The sequence below is a fragment of the Anas acuta genome, chromosome 10 (assembly GCF_963932015.1).
Source record: "Anas acuta chromosome 10, bAnaAcu1.1, whole genome shotgun sequence".
Lineage (NCBI taxonomy): Eukaryota > Metazoa > Chordata > Aves > Anseriformes > Anatidae > Anas > Anas acuta.
Window position 1 is genome coordinate 10068242 of NC_088988.1, and position 16246 is coordinate 10084487.

At 35.3% G+C, this 16246-nt stretch overlaps 1 protein-coding gene across 2 annotated transcripts in view; it reads left to right on the plus strand.

The window, feature by feature from the left end:
• LOC137862137 (transcription initiation factor TFIID subunit 4-like) overlaps nt 1-16246 on the plus strand; it is a 142520-nt gene that overhangs the window by 20686 nt on the left and 105588 nt on the right. The window contains exons 8-9 of one of the 2 annotated variants that reach the window (XM_068693835.1): nt 9329-9431; nt 13624-13738. In XM_068693835.1, coding sequence (XP_068549936.1) covers nt 9329-9431; nt 13624-13738 — 218 coding nt within the window. Of the gene's footprint in view, nt 1-9325; nt 9432-13623; nt 13739-16246 lie in introns of both variants that reach the window. The other variant, XM_068693834.1, reaches the window with a different exon arrangement.

Here is a 16246-nt window from a genome sequence, read left to right on the forward strand (position 1 = left end):
GTCTGTAGTTTCTGTATATGTATGATTAAAGTACTCGACTTTGGTTTCAAAATCAAACTGTCAGGTTACAAAAAGTATATCAAATTGGTAAAAATATATATTATCAAGATTCAGAGATGCACGTATAACAATGTAACACCTTGCAGGGATCTATCTATTCTTAAATTTGTATGCTATACCAAAGAAATAGCTTCTAGGGTGTGCAGGGAGAGAATGTTTATTGTACTTTATTTTAAAATTAGCAGAGTTTGAAACATTTGAGCCTTAGTCTTTTGAACCTTATGTTTTTTGGCTGTTAAATAACTAAATTACAAATGAAATAAATAGAATTTTACCACCCTTTTGTGAACACAGTTTTAAGGTGTAAGAACATTTGACTATTTTTTTTTTTTTTTAAGACCCACAACTTTGATGGTTGTAATACAAATGAGATGTGGATGTTTTGTACCTTAACTTGACTGCTTTTTGTTCAGCCATGTGAATTCTTTTCTGAAATGTGTTCTTCCCACCCCTTCTGGAATGTTTTATTATTTAGAAAGGTGTTTCTTAGACTTGTTGTGACTTCTATGATTTGTCTATGTCTTTTAAGACTGAAATTGGCAATGGCATTGGTTCTTCACGGTAGGGGAGCAGGAACTGATGGTAATTGCAAGCAGTAGGTGTACAAATTAGTCTCTGTCCTGGGGAAAACAAATTTCTGACGGCAACTAGCAGGTTTCTTACAGGTATTATCATTCATGGCCAGTATGTCTAGTCTGCTCTCATGTCACAGTCCTAGGGCTAAGGTACTGTCAGGTAGCACTGCTTTTTCCAACATTTTGCAACCCACTCTAAACATTCCAGCGACTGCTAGACAGGTTACACCCCCATTTTGAGAAACACTGATGTTGAGCAATGAAAACATCAGTAAGTCCACGAGGAGTCTCGTTTATGCTTGCAGTTCTTGTGGAATATTTTCTGAATGGGACAGACCCAAACTTATGTGAGACAGGTCTTTACATTCATGTGTGTTTAGTTTCTCTCTCTAACAATCTGATGCATACACAAAGCAAGCAGTTATGATATTAATGTGAGTGGAGACTAGTAATGTGAAGAGTTGCTCTGTTATCTTATTCAACATACCTGTGCAATATGAAGGAACTACAACTCCTAAAAGAACATTGAGGAGATTGGTCTGATTGGCAAAGGAAGTTTTCTGTCTACAAAGGGAGATAGTTCTAGGACTGGATGTTCATTTTATTGGGTACATGAGATTACCTCTTTTTTTTCTAAAGGTAGCAAATGCAGAGCGAAACTACGCTTAATATGTCTAGAACATATTTTATAGAGAAGTGAATACACAAGAAATGAAAATTCATTGGCTTTTCATATTTGTTTTTAATATATCAGTAACGTACATTAATTAATAGAACCAAACATTGCACTGACCAAGCACTTCTAAATGGCCCTCAGATTAGTTCTAGACAGACAAAAGTAGCATCAGACAATAGGAGTCATTGCATAAAAAATCCTATGTACCACAACAGCAATTAGCTCACGTGCCAAGCAGACAACCCAGCAGCATTCCATGGCACTCTAGTAATTGTTTTTAAGTACTGGCTTTTTTTTTGTAGTGACAGTGATCACACTCTTCATACTTTTTTGTGCTCCCCAAAATCAAAGCACAGCAAAGAGCTGCTGGCAGTCTTGCCTGGGACTTTTCCGGAAGAAGAAGATTACAGCTGGTTTGCCTAAGGGTGGCCAGCACTGATGGAGGAAACTGGCTGAGCTCCAGACTCTCCAAGCCTGAAGCTCACTGGAGAGAGTTCCAGCTGGCTATGCAAACTGTCCAGCTGCAGAAGGGCAAGCCTATTTTGGAATCTAGATCTTTTCAAACCAGCCAGCTACAGTAGTCCAGTTTCTTTAAAAAAAAAAAAAAAAGTTAAAAATCAGTTAACTGTTCATTTTGTCTGACTTTTCTGTCAAAAGGGATTTTATAAAGGGACCAGTGCTAGGAGATAGCTCACAACACTTTAGGAAAGACATGATACTAATTTTTGTCATTGCATATATTGAGTCTTTCAGAGCATCTCATCTTATAGTGTTTTGAATTTCAGTAGTCAGAATGGTATTTTTAAAAAACATCGCCTTATGCAAATTCAGTTTTTTTTTACAGTCTGCCCTTCTACATTCAGTAGTGGTCACAGTACTCCCCTCTCTTAGCACATTTGGAAAGCTCATTCAGAAGTTATTCTGATTCATAATTGTAAGATTCTGCTGTTTTGAAACAAACAAATGAAAAACATTCATTACATTTAAGCAATTTTATTATTTCCAGAAAAACAATATGAAGTGTATATGAGAAGGAGTTTAGCACAATTGAGATTTCTGAAGGTAAAGCAACATTGGCTTCACTGGTTGTTATTCCTAAAAAACAAAGCATCCTTGATGTTCATTTGGATAGAAATTGGCACAAGACAGAGCATATCATATAACTCAGCAATGGGGCTAAGACGTGTGAGCTGTCACTAGCCAGGTTTGGCACACATACAGCACACCCAAAACTCTGTAAGGTACTGAGATGCTAAGTTGTAGTCAAGTTTGTTTCCCATCATACGCAAGTTTTGCCCATAGAACAGAACACAGAGCTTGTTCATGTGGCTTGTGGCTGTTCTAATGTGGTGGTACATCACCCCGTTAAAGTGAGGTTTCTTGCAACTTGGGAGTTCTCTGTGTGCTGTTCGGCATGCAATGTAGATTGCACAAAGGAAATTTCATTAAAATCTAGCGTTAACAGAGATACAAGAGCAGATGATTTATCTGTTTTGTAAAGTATACATCCTGTTCTAAACTATGTCAAAGCTATGTTATATAAGAGCTAGATAGTACTATTAGTACTGGTTAACTACTATTAGCACTGGAAATGTGGATGAATCTTGGGCTAATATTTCATTGATGAGACACTAATGAGATAAGCCAGCAATTGATTTTCATAATTATTCTAAATGCAATGTTCAGAGTTTCTCTAAATTGTCATTCTTGGTGGGCAGGAGCTCTATATACCCTTATATGTGCAGTCATTACCCGTCTCATTCTGGGTGTTAGAGCAGACAACATTTCTATGAATAACAGAGTTTTTTATTTGTTAAAAGTTTTGAAGTTGTAAGTAGATTGTTGAGTAAAAGAGATTGATTTGCATTTTTTATATTGTGTTGACACTGCATCATAAGAAGAAAGTGCTCCTGGAGGTTGAAGCCACTTACTAGATTTAAATGATAAAGAAACAGTAAGAAATTTGAAGTGATTCATCTTAATTAAAACAAATTTAATTATCACAGAATCATCTAGGTTGGAAGAGACCTCCAAGATCACCGAATCCAACCTCTGACCTAACACTAACAAGTCTTCCACTAAAACGTATCACTGAGCTCTACATCTAAATGTCTTAAAGACCTCCATGGATGGTGACTCAACCACTTCCCTGGGCAGCCCCTTCCAGTGCCCTAACAACCCTTTCAGTAAAGAAGTTTTTCCTAATATCCAACCTAAACCTCCCCTGGCACATCTTTAGCCCATTCCCCCTCGTCCTATTGCCAGGCATGTGGGAAAACAGACCAATCCCCACATCACTACAGCCTCCTTTAAGATACCTGTGGAGTGTGATAGGGTCACCCCTGAGCCTTCTCTTCTCCAGGCTGAACAAGCCCAGCTCCCTCAGCCACTCCTCGTAAGCCTTGTTCTCCAGGCCCCTCACCAGCTTCGTCACCCTTCTCTGGACTCGCTCGAGCATCTCAATGTCGTTCTTGTAGTGGGGGGCCCAAAACTGAACACAGTACTCGAGGTACGGCCTCACCAGAGCCGAGTACAGGGGGATGATCACTTCCCTAGCCCTGCTGGCCACACTGCTTCTTATGTAAGCCAGGATGCTGTTGGCCTTCTCGGCCACCTGAGCACACTGCTGCCTCATATTCAGCCAACTATCCACCAATACTCCCAGGTCCTTCTCTGCCTGGCAGCTTTCCAACCACTCATCTCCCAGCCTGTAGTGCTGCTTTATGGAAAGTAGTATAAAGATTGTGCAGATATAGTTGGAGGCTCCTAGAAAGTGAGATAGAACAATGGAATTTGCAAGTAAAATAAAGGGATAGAACAAGAATCATGTTATATAGCAGTGTTCAGTGTTGGTCTTTTAAATCTCTAGTGGAAGAGTAGAAAATGGCTATTTGAATTAAAAATAGCCATTTTTTATTTACTTCATTGCTTCTTTGAAAGCATATACACAATGGAACAATATTGTTGCCATATTAACATTAAAATGTATATACTGCATTAAAAAGTAGAAAAAGTTTTTGTGTTTGGAAGGAAAACAGTAATTGCTTATGCAAATTCTGAGGCATCGGTGAAAAATTCTGTTACTGTTGCATCATGTTTAAATAATGGTAAATACGAACTTAGGTCTGTAAAAGCATGAACATTGGAAGTTAATGCTGCCAGATGACATGATAGCTGAGGTTTGATATGACATTTATCTTCAGGATTGAGTAGACTGATAAATCACAAGTGGCATAGCCACAAGTGAGTTAGCAAGTGTTTACTCATGAGTGAAGATAAATGTCATATCAGACATTCGGCCATTCTGAATTCTGTACGTTTACAAGTGGCATATTTATTTCTTCCTTCCGTAGTACTTTTTTTTTTTTAATTGAGAGAGAAAATACTCAGTATAAGATATATTATGTAAATGTTTTTTTATGTTCCATTCTTTGCAGAAACATCTATTTCCTTTGCTGGTTTTATTGCTATATTTGGTATGCTTAAACTTCTGGATCAGATGCTTCTGTTGCAAATTATGTTTTATGTAAATCAAGTTAGGTTAATTTTCCAGCTCTTGTCAGGTAAGGGGAAACATACCATTGTGACTTTATGCATCTGTAAAGGAGCATCTAGATCAAGGAGACTTGCAAAATTCCTGTCCTTGAAGCCTTTAGCAGTGAGCTCTAATCTAGTTGTCGTAAAGGTTCTTTTCTTTAAATGATTAGTAGATAGTAGCGTTCATTTTTATTTAATATCTGCCATTTAGGAAGGAGAAAGGTAAAAGAAGTTATCAGTCTTCCTGTTTCAAACCATTTTATGTGCTGAAATCTTTCTCAATCTGTTGATCATTTGTGTTTTTATTTACTGTGTTCTTGAGTATTGTGTTAATTATCTGTGTTTACATCTGTAATGCGTTCCTTGTCCTGCAATAATACATATGGTAGAAGATTCACACCTGTCACGACCATCACTTTCAGCTTAAATTAGGACCAGATAGCACTATAATTTTATTGTCATATAGTTATTGAATCTAAGCTTTTTGAGAAGGTCTTTAAGAAAAATGGATGTTTCAGCTGTGAGCATTTTAATATTCTAGTTATCAGTAATATGTCCATTAAATATCCTTTTTTCATCCACAAATCTGTTTGTTTTGTACGAGCACCATCACATAGACAGCCCTTTTTCAGATGTGAAAACTGAGAAATGGACAGAGTAGTAGTCTGAGCATTCAGAAAGTGAGAGAAGGAACTTGTTTGGAGGAGCAGACAAGTGATGTATCAAAGCAAGCCTCATTAGTGCAGCAGAGTGGTGATGGTTAGGGGTGGAGTAGGATGGTGAAATAAAAGGAGAATACTTACTGTGAGAAGTGTGCTTGTTATTTTACAGAGACATATTATTTTATAGAAAAGAATTAAGTTAACTTCTACCATGTTGCCATTGGAGAAGAAGCAATGCTATGACTTTCTTGCTTTAATACGTTCCTTGAACAGTTTTGAAGTGCAACAGCCACTGAGATGATTCTTCAACTTTTGACTGATGGATTGAAGAGGAATAGGCCGATCTATGACAGTACTTGTGCTGTCATGGCACTGTCTTAATTGTAGTTTTGTTTGATAATTTTGCTATTTTCCAAGATTATTATCAACTCTAGGCAATGGCTAAATCACAATAAACCTGTGCTTTTTGTGCCTTTGTTGTTACTGTTCTGCTGTTATACTTGCTGTCTTCGGTGGTGGTAATAATGAAACTGAATTCCCTTCTTTTTAGTGGAAATGGAATGATCAGCGGTTTGTGTAAACTGAAGACTCTTTTCATCTTACCACCTTTTCAGGTTTCAGCACTTTTAAAATATCATTAATATTATAATGTTGGCAGTAGGGGTAGAATGCATAGGTTGTAGAGGACTTTGGGAGGTGTCTAGTCTGACCTCCTGCTCACAGGAGGTCCAATTAGAGAATGTTGCCCAGGGCCTTAACCAGTCATGTTGTGAACATCTTCAAGGTGAACTTCCACAGCTTCTCTGGGTAGCCAGTTCCAGTGTTTGCCCACCTTTATAGTAAATTGTTTTTTCTTACATTAAGAGGAAATTTCCCCTATTCCAGCTTGTGCCTGTTGTGTTACATCCTTCCATTGTGTATCCAGAAAAGCCTGGATCTGTCTTCTCTACACCTTCCCTTTATGTAACTGCAGAAAGCAATAAGAACTCTCTTTCTGTTAAGGCTGAACTATTGTGTCTGATAACCTCAGCGTATTAAAAAGCATCCACTTCTGTATCTTCTATATCAATCTGGTTCAGGAAATCCTTAATGAATTGGTCATTCAAGATTTGGTATATGAATAAGTTACATTAGATGGGGGTATGCTCATTGTGTGTATTTTTAGGCTGTCAGAAATGTAACATAATTTTGGTTAAGTTGATCATCTCCCAGACTGGCTTGCCAGTATCTTGTTCATTGCCTATATTTTCAGGCCAAATTCAGGACAAAATAGAAATGTTTGTGTTGTGGGGAAAATAGGCAGGAGGATTAGAACATTTTGAACAATTTAATTGATGAAGAGTGCTACTTTGTTTATAAATTGTGACATAGCGTAAGTTACCCCTGATTCATTAGTTTTTACTAGGTACTTTGTTTGGAAAGAAGGTTGCACATTCTGTTTCACAAATAAATTGCTAATATTCACTGCATTATTGATTCCAGAATTGAAGATCACATTCTGTGTTGAAATGTATCTTAAAACCATATAGAAACTGAAATCCGAGGTACTGTAAAACGTTGCTCTGAGTTTGGGTGCAGTTGTTCCTTGTTGCTGGTTAGTTTCAGTATGGAATTCAAAATGCTGATTCTGATCTACACCCTTTGGAAAAGATTATTTCTCAGTCATTTCCTACATTTTCAGCACTTATGTTGAGGTCCTAGTACGATACTTGTTAAAGAACGTTTTTTGAATGTATTTTGAATGTATTTAATAATAAAGAAAGCATTGCCATCATTTGTGTGATCTTAAAAGGTTAAATATCAGCCTATCTTTAATGTGTTAATGACAGATTTTTTAGGGTATTCACGTGAAAATATTAATCAGGTGAAACAATTTGATTCTGAACTCTAGAAGTTGCTTGCTGCTTAATGACAGAAGATTACTGTAGTACCAGATGGTGATTGTTATCTGCAGGTCACATATAATTCCTTTTAGGCCTGACTTTTGGCCAGTTAAGGTATGTCTGCTTTTCTTCAGTATTCTCTGAAGACTCATCCAATATATTACTGTGGAAGTGACAATGTTCTCCTCTTCTGTATCAATAGCCCTTTTTTACTTTTGGGCTATTATGTCTCCTTACTTACTAAAATACACTTGTACATGGAAACTGTTTTGTGTGCTTGAAAATGGAGTAAAATTCAACTTTTTTCCTCTTTGTCACTTATCGTCTATATGTTTTTCCTGTGGTACCTACTTAATTCTTTCCCTTCTATGTGTTACTATTTACTCACTGCCTGTCTTGACTAAATAAATTTATATCCACTTGTTCCATTTCTGTGCTTAGTCCAAATACTCTATTCTCCTTCAGTGTCTGTAGTTGAAGCTGAATCCTTAATCTTTTTTTTCTTTTTTTCCCTTTTACTTTCTGCGAGGTAGCTATTGCTAATACTTCTCCATCTGCAGGTTTATTATAACCTCTCAATTTCTAATATTTTAGGTTGTGCAGAATGCAATTTCCTAACTTCGAAATACTCCTATTTGTTTTTTTCTCCAGACTATATTAAAGGTCTTGTTCCCTCACTACTCTGTTCTCTTATTTGTAGTTTTCACCTTCAGACTGGGGAACCCTGGTTCCTGATGATGGAACACTTTCCTATTTGTTCCTCAACTTCTTACTTCTCTACTTTTACATCTCATTTGAAATCAAAACAAAGCATATATTTCTCCTTTCCTTCTCTCCATAGCACACTTTGAAGTCAGAGATTTTGTCTTCGCTGTTCAGCTAATTAATATGGTTTTAGATACTTTGTAAAAATAACAATGAATAAAGGTGCAGTGTTTCCCGTTTGCTTTGTATGGTGGTGTATGGCGTTGTGTATTGTCTTCTAGGAGGTAGTACTGAATGGTGCAAGACAGAGACTTGTAATTCAGAAATGGGACCATTATGCTATGGCACTAGTTGTGACTGTGAAGAGCACGTGACTTCTGAGGTTTTCTGACTTGAGTTGTGGTTGTAATCTTATTTACAGCTGTTTGCCTGTGTTTTGTTTTCAAAGTTCATTTAAGGATTTTTTTTTTCCAGCTTTGCAGCATCCTCATGTCTTACTGAATCTTCTATTCTTTACATCTGTGCCTACTTGTCCCTGATTTCATGAACATACATTTTGCTATTGCTTAGGAATGACCCTTGGAGTTTTTTCTTTTTAATTAAATTTATTTTTGAGTCAAATTCTAAGTTTCTGGCCCAGTTTCAGTTTTGAGTAGGGACCTCAGAATTTGTTTTAGTAGTAAGTGAAAACATGAGAATACCGAATTAACATTTAAAAGACAAATACTGTATGATCACCACAAAACGTTGCATTCCTTCTTGTGTATTTCTGACCTTGGAACCCATAATATTTTGGAATTTACTTCTAGTATATATTTTCTTTAAAAAGCATAGGTTTATAGTGAGAGACCTAATGGTTGTAGGTATATACCACTCAAATTATTGTAGCATTTTCTTCTGCAAAAATGCTTTCTGAAAAAAAAAAATCTGAAGACAAAGGTCTAAGCTTTAATATATACCTCACATCTTTGAAATATATTTTTGATGATGGTTGTGACATATGACATTTGTGTCAAATATCTGTTTTTTTTTAAAGTATAACAGCTAAATATGTATATACACACACACACAACCACATGCATTACATGAAAATGACTTTTGTCACTAGCTGGTTGTGCTTGTAGAGATCCATATGCTTATATTAGTAATTAGAGGTATTAGTGTATTTACGTTGTGTGTGTTTGTGTATAAAGAGTATAATGTAAGTATACTTTTTTTTAATAATAGCAGATTATCCAGTCAACATCTGCTCAAACTGTGAAACGAAACCCTGCTTGCCAGACTACCCAGATTAGGATGCCAGTGGTAATAACTCAGACCATTAGACCACAAGGTATGGGTTTAAATGTTTTAGTGAGATTGTTACCTTTGTATGAATTTCATTGTAATTACAAACTAGTAGCATGGGAAAAACTTACAGTGCTGACATTAGCAGGCTTGACACTTTTTTATTTCATACTGGTTGAGGAGTGCATGTTTTCACTATGCAGTTTTGACATATTTCAGACTGACATAGTTAACTGTTTTGAAACTACATTACAACTAAACTCACATATGCTTAGTTCCTTATAAAGTTCTGAAAGAAGTCAGGAACTTGACTCTTGTATGCTCTAACTCTGGGCCAAGAAAGAAATTGTTAATTTTTCCTGAAACACAAAAAATACATCAATGCACATGAAGCAGAATGTTATAAGTCCATTCTCTGCAGCTATAGAAGTTGAGGTAGGAGCTTGAGAGAAATTTCTCAACCCACATGTTTTTTTTCAGGCAGTGTGTTTACTCTGTGCTGAGGTCAGAGACTGATTACAGCAACATGACATGCCAGGGGAGCAGGAGGTGTGGTATCATACACAACTTTCTTATGGGTTTGTGCACAGGTGGATTAATGTTTGATACATCACACTTTTTAAGAGGATTTTTGAACCCTTCTTACTTTCTTAGTAAATATGCTTTTTGTTTTTTTCCACCTGTTAGCCTTGGGATTTGATTCTGCGAGAGATCATCTCTTTGGATGTGGGCCCTTAGACGATTGAGGGTTTGTAATGGAATACAGAGTTTATCATCTTCAAGTATTGAATTAAAGTAGTTTAAATGTACATGAAAGCTATTGCTGCCTATTTTACTTTATTGCTTTGTCTTTTTCATTCTTGGGAAAAGAAAGCATCAAAAAAACAAAGATCACATTTAATAGCAGCTGATATTCTACTTGTTCAGTTCTCTTCAGAGAATCCAAAGGCTGAGTGGACATGGAGACCAAGCTGTCACTGTAAGCCTGTCGTAGGCTGTTTTTCCAGGTTAGAAAGAAATGCATTTACTTTCATATAAGGTGTATTTGATAGCACTGACACTTATTTCCTGTTTATTTACAGGGAGAGTGTTCAGTATTTTAAAGTATGAACTTTCACTTCTGACCAATGTCTGAGAGTGAAGGCAATGATCAGTTTCATTTCTGTGCTTGTTCAGTCTGCAGTTGTGAATGACAACAGTATGACAAGAATTTGCATGGTATTGGCACTTGTCTTTTAAGCAGTCGATTCAGAACACTGATTTATTCATGATGGCCATTGATTGGCCAATGAAGTACTGGCAGTACTTAACTGGCAGTTTGGTTTAAGGAAGACAACAATTCATAAAGGCCAGTTCATGCAAAGGCCTGCTTTCAGGTGAGCTAATTCCTATTGACAAGCTTGTTTAAGCTCACCACTACATTTATTTAATTATATCCCCAAAACAGTCAGAATGGAAATCTAGAAAATGTCCCATTTTGAAAGCTACGAATCTTGCAGCCCATGTTTGGAGAAACGTCTGCTGTGTGTTTGCAGCTTTAAGAAGTGCCTTTCTCAGATACCAGTACATTTAAATCGTGATGCATTGTTAAAACTTTGTACTGTAAACACCAGTGTAATGATGTTTTATACTGACCTCTCTATTCCTGTAGAAAGAGCTAAGATACTGGAATAGGACGTGATCTATATAGAAAATTACGGTAGTGCAATTTTGTGGAGTGTGTCTTTTCAAAGATTGTTATACCAAAATTGAGCTGACTTCCACAAAATGCTGCATTTTGCTTCTCAAATAGGAGCAAATGTCCTAGTATAATGCTTCTTTACATTAGTATTAATTTATCCATGTGAACAAACTAGAATGCTTTAAAAACAGTAGTGTAAATAGTTGGCAGACTCTAAGAACTTTAATATTAATAAATAGTATCTGTACCAGGGGAAATAGCTTTATAGTTATTTCAGGAAAAATTTACGCTTCTTTATCAAAGTAGTTATCAATATAATAAATCTGTGAATTGTTCCTACATGGAGGAATAGAACCATGGGGTAAAATAATTAGCCAGATTCATTGCAGCTATTTGACCTGTGCACAACTAGGAACTTAAAAGCTCCTAAATTTGGGCTTATTTCTCTGGATCATACTACTTGAAATTTGAAACAAGGACCCAGTGGTGAAAAACTCTGTATGTCATTACCAATCCCATGAAATACATAGGCCCACAGGTGATTCTAGTTCTCAAAATATGCCCGGCCTTGTAATATAATTTGGTATTTTAGCAGGTTTTTTTGGTCCTTAATAATGCAGAACTTTGTTTTAAACCAGAAAACTCATTTGTCATTCCCAAACTTATATTTACATTCCCAGATCCATTTGAGCAGAATATATATATTCAGAATATATATTGGGTGAAAGAAAGTGAGATTTTTTTTTTAATATTCTGTGTAGAAATACGGTTTTCCTGAGACAGAGAGGTTAACTATTGTTTTGTTCTACCCTCTCCATATTTTTGGGGTGTCAAAAGTTATCTGTGGAAAAGAAAACATTGATATTGGCTGTTAAGGAATATAATTTTAAATTCTGGAGGAGAGCCACTGCTTCCTTACTTGATACATTGCAATATTTTTTAGGGCTAATACACTTTTAATTTCCTAAATGCTAAATGTTGAAAGCAGAGATCTTCTGACTTTTATTATCGTTTTATTTATTTATTCACTTAGTAAAAAAAACAGTTTCAATTAGTTGATCTGAAATAGATAAAAGAATTGACTGGGCCATGAACTAATGCTAACTGTGACATCTCAGAGACCTTGAATATTCCAATGACAAAATAGTTTTATTCCCCAGGCCTAGAGCCTAAATCCTGTTTTGCATTTGCTAATGTTGAGGGTCCACACAACAATGCATTTATGCAGATTGAAGAACTGAACAAACACTGTTCAATTAGTTTTGCTTTGAGAGCATATGCTAAGGGTGATGAAGACTTCAGAATGAAAAAAGTAACGTGCTCATGCAAAGCTCAGACTTTTTGTTTCAGCAAAGAAGTGTTATTAAAAGGATTTGTTGAGATAGTTGTGGTTTAGGTTTTCTGAATTCATGAAAGAAGAATAACGTATCTCTGCTAAAGTTTATACCATGCCATTTTTATGCAATAGATCCACAGATATGAAGGAAAACGTCTCACCTACTTCTCAGTCTCAAATACTTTGTGTTTTAACTCTCAGTAAAATTAAACAATATACAAGAAAAAGGTGAGATCAAGTAGACATATGATTTAATTACTTCCACATGCCAACATAGGTGGGTGGGTTTAAAGGAAACTGACAAAATATAACCTAAGGAAGCAAGTCTTAAAATATTAAGCAGTGAAGGCGGACTAAATCCAAATTTGTCATTTGTCAGTGCTTTTTGAGTCAAATATTGATGTAATGTTTTCTAATAATAATAATAATGCAGATTTATCGATTTACCAATTAGTAACATAAACCTGTAATTATTTTTGATTATATTTTAAAAATGTCGGAGAGGAATTAATACCCATTTATTAATGTAGTTTCACAAGACGCTAAATATCTACCACACTTTGGCTTGATTAGAAATCCCCCCCCCTTTTTTAATGTACATATAGACTTGTAAAATCTAGATACAGACATGAATTACTTTAAAAGAGCATTTTCAAAAAAGACAAAATAAAGACAACCTTTATGAGAGGGGTTATGTCAAATTTTAAAATAGTATGTTGTCTTCTACATACTTCTACAGTATTAAACATTAAAGAATAGTTCAAATAATATTTTGAACTCTGAAAATAAATATTTTTCACTGCAACAAAGAACAATAACTATAAGGAAATGTAAAAGCTATAGCAAATACCTCAAGTGACTGTGACTTAAAACATCCATATTAAGAACATTTGAAATCAGGTTCCTTTGTGCTGTGCAGATTATAAAGAAAAGTGGTTTACTGACAATTGCAAATGCACAACCATTTTATGTATTATAGACAATTATGGTCAATGGTTTTGAGTTCTGGAGTCTTTACAATAATGTAAATATAGAACAAACTGTAATATTAGTATTTTTTTTAATCTAAAGTTGTTCTTCTTCAGCAGTGTAATTTTTTAAAAAAATAACTACTTCCTTTGTTTGCAATTTACAGACAGTTAAATTTAGTTCCTGGACAGAAGGTTCTTTGATGTAAATTGTCTAAGACAGCTCATAATAACATCGCTTGGTGTTTTTCAGGCACAGTAGGGAAGGCACCAACAATACAAGCCAGCAAAAGTCCTGGGGGCTTTGGTGTTCAGGTCTCTGCAAATCAGAAAAACAAGCTGAATGACCCTGGAGGTGGTTCTTTCAGGTAAAAAAAAAATAATGCAGGGGGGTGGCTGGAGGGTGGGGGGGTGTCTTAAATATAAAATATAAATCAGAATTGGTTTAACACCAGAGGGCAGTGTTTTACAATAATTCCTGGCTTTCTTACTATGATTGGATGACAATTTTCTTATTTAGATCTATTTAAAAAGTAAAAAAATAAAGGGGAAGGGGGGGCACATGTCTTTAGGACTTTTCTTTAAATACACTTTGGAATGTTTAATAAAATCTTTACTTCTGTGGATTCCAAAACAAATTCTGGTAAATGGAATTAAATATATGAAGTTAAAACAAAAAACAAACAAACAAAAAAACACAAGACACACTTGCTTTTTTGTACCAGATTTTAACATTCACATGGAATGTATCTTGATGAGAAAATACTAAATGTGATGACAAGGCATCCTGTTGATAGATAGCTGCTAAGCTGCAGCTATCCCCTCATCAGCATACATAAAATACTGTATGTTTCTGGTAGTGTGTGAAGAGAAGGGAAAGTGTTGCTTTACATGTTCTTCATGTGCTTACTTAAGTAGCAGAGATTGGAACATTCTATGACCTTCTATAGTGACCTGATGCTGCAAAGTGTAATACAGTAGCATTGATGAATTGAGCTGCTATTATCGTTTTGGTTCTTTTGTAGTGCAAATTTCTATTATATTTTTTTCCTGTATTTTGGATATATCTACTGTTTGTAGTGAAAAAAGAATCTTACATGTGTTGCATTTTTTTTCCACTGGTGAAAGCACAATCTGTATAATGTTCGAGCATTTCTTCCTTTCTATTTCTTTGTTAAATGACAAAATATTCATAGATTTTTATTTTGTTCTGGAATTTCTACGTTGCTCTGATGTCATCACACCAGTAGTTAATTGGCAGGCTTAGACTCTTGCAGGTGAAATGAAAGAAATTTTGTAGTCCTTTGTGAAATATCTCTGCTTTGAGGCATGTCAGTATTGCAACTAATAGTGGTAGTACTTAGTATTAATCTAGAAGCAAAATCATTCAATTTTTTACTTTCCAATGCTTTTGCCTCCCACTGAGTATTTAAATGATTTAAAATGTCTGTTGGGTTCAATTGTACTGTCTTAATAAGTATTTTTTATGTTTGTAAGCAACATGAGCATTTATTCTTCGTTAGTATAGCTTTCAATTTTACATACACCAAAAGGGACAGCATTTTTTTTGACTAGATGTTGTAAACTGTGCCAGGATTGATTCTTGCATTCACTTAGTTTATACATAGAATATATTAGGTTAGTTGGAATTGTTAATTTTCCCTTGGGGAGAAGCAAATGCTCAAGGCACTGATTGATAAATCAATAAATCTTTAGTGAGTTTGGTAAATAAGCTGTCAAGGGTGTATGTCATTTTTCCTCTAGAGAACAAATTTTAGTCAGAATGAATGTGTTTGTTTCCTTGCATTGTTTTCTCCTTCAAAATAGTAAGACACAATGCTGCATTTAAATAAGTCCATAAAATTGCAAGGATTTATTAAACAGCAGCAAAGATCAAGCTTTTTCTTGATATCTTAACAAAGAATTCATTTGTTTTGCGTATTTGCATTTCAACCCCTAACCTCTCCTGAGGACAAATAGATGTCTGACTATTAAGCCTAAAGGCACAGAGCTGGAAATCTGTATTAATCCTCTGAATGCTGACTAGTTTTCCTCAACATTCCCAGCGTGTGTGAAGAATGTGTTTTTAGCCAGAAGGCAAACTGGCATCTAAAGCAAAGCAAGAATTTTGAAAAATAGTTGCGTTATGTATAAATTTATTTTGCCCTTAGTGTTTTATTATTGCATATTTGTTTCATTATTTTATATTCTACTTTCTTTAAAATAACTTACTCTAGCTTTTCATTCTTGTGAACAAAGTGTTGGTCACTAGCAATGGAAATGTGAACATGGTCACTAGAAATGCAATTGCTATTTTTGATTTCCTTTAATCATACACACTCTTAAACTTACAGTATCTTTCTAGGGTGTGGGAAACAGAGGAAAGAATTGCATCAGAAACGCAGCAATTCGGAATTTCACAAATTGCAGCTTAGTCCTTATTGTCAGCATTAATTAATGAATTGTAAGACTGTCTACATGAGTTCACTGGATGTTATGGTAGCTGTTCTGTGACGTAGAGTTTTCAACCCTGAGGCTCCTGCCTGTAAAGCTGTTGTATTCCTGAAATTTTGTCAACTTTTTTTTTTTTTGTATTGAAATTTATTGTTGCTACATTTTTCAGTGGAAACTATGGAGTGTTCCATTTAGCTGACTTTTATACTACATTAATGAATAGAAATTTGAATTCCATTCTTTGTAATATTTTTTCTTTTACAGTAGAGATCCACACTTATATTTGTACCATAATATTAATGGTCCAATGTAGAGGTTTCTGTAATCAGGAGAGATGAAGCAGAAGGCCCCTTGAAATCTGCAAGGGGCTGAATATTTAGCTACAACTGCTGTGCACATTGCCTGTCTCATTCAGTAACCTC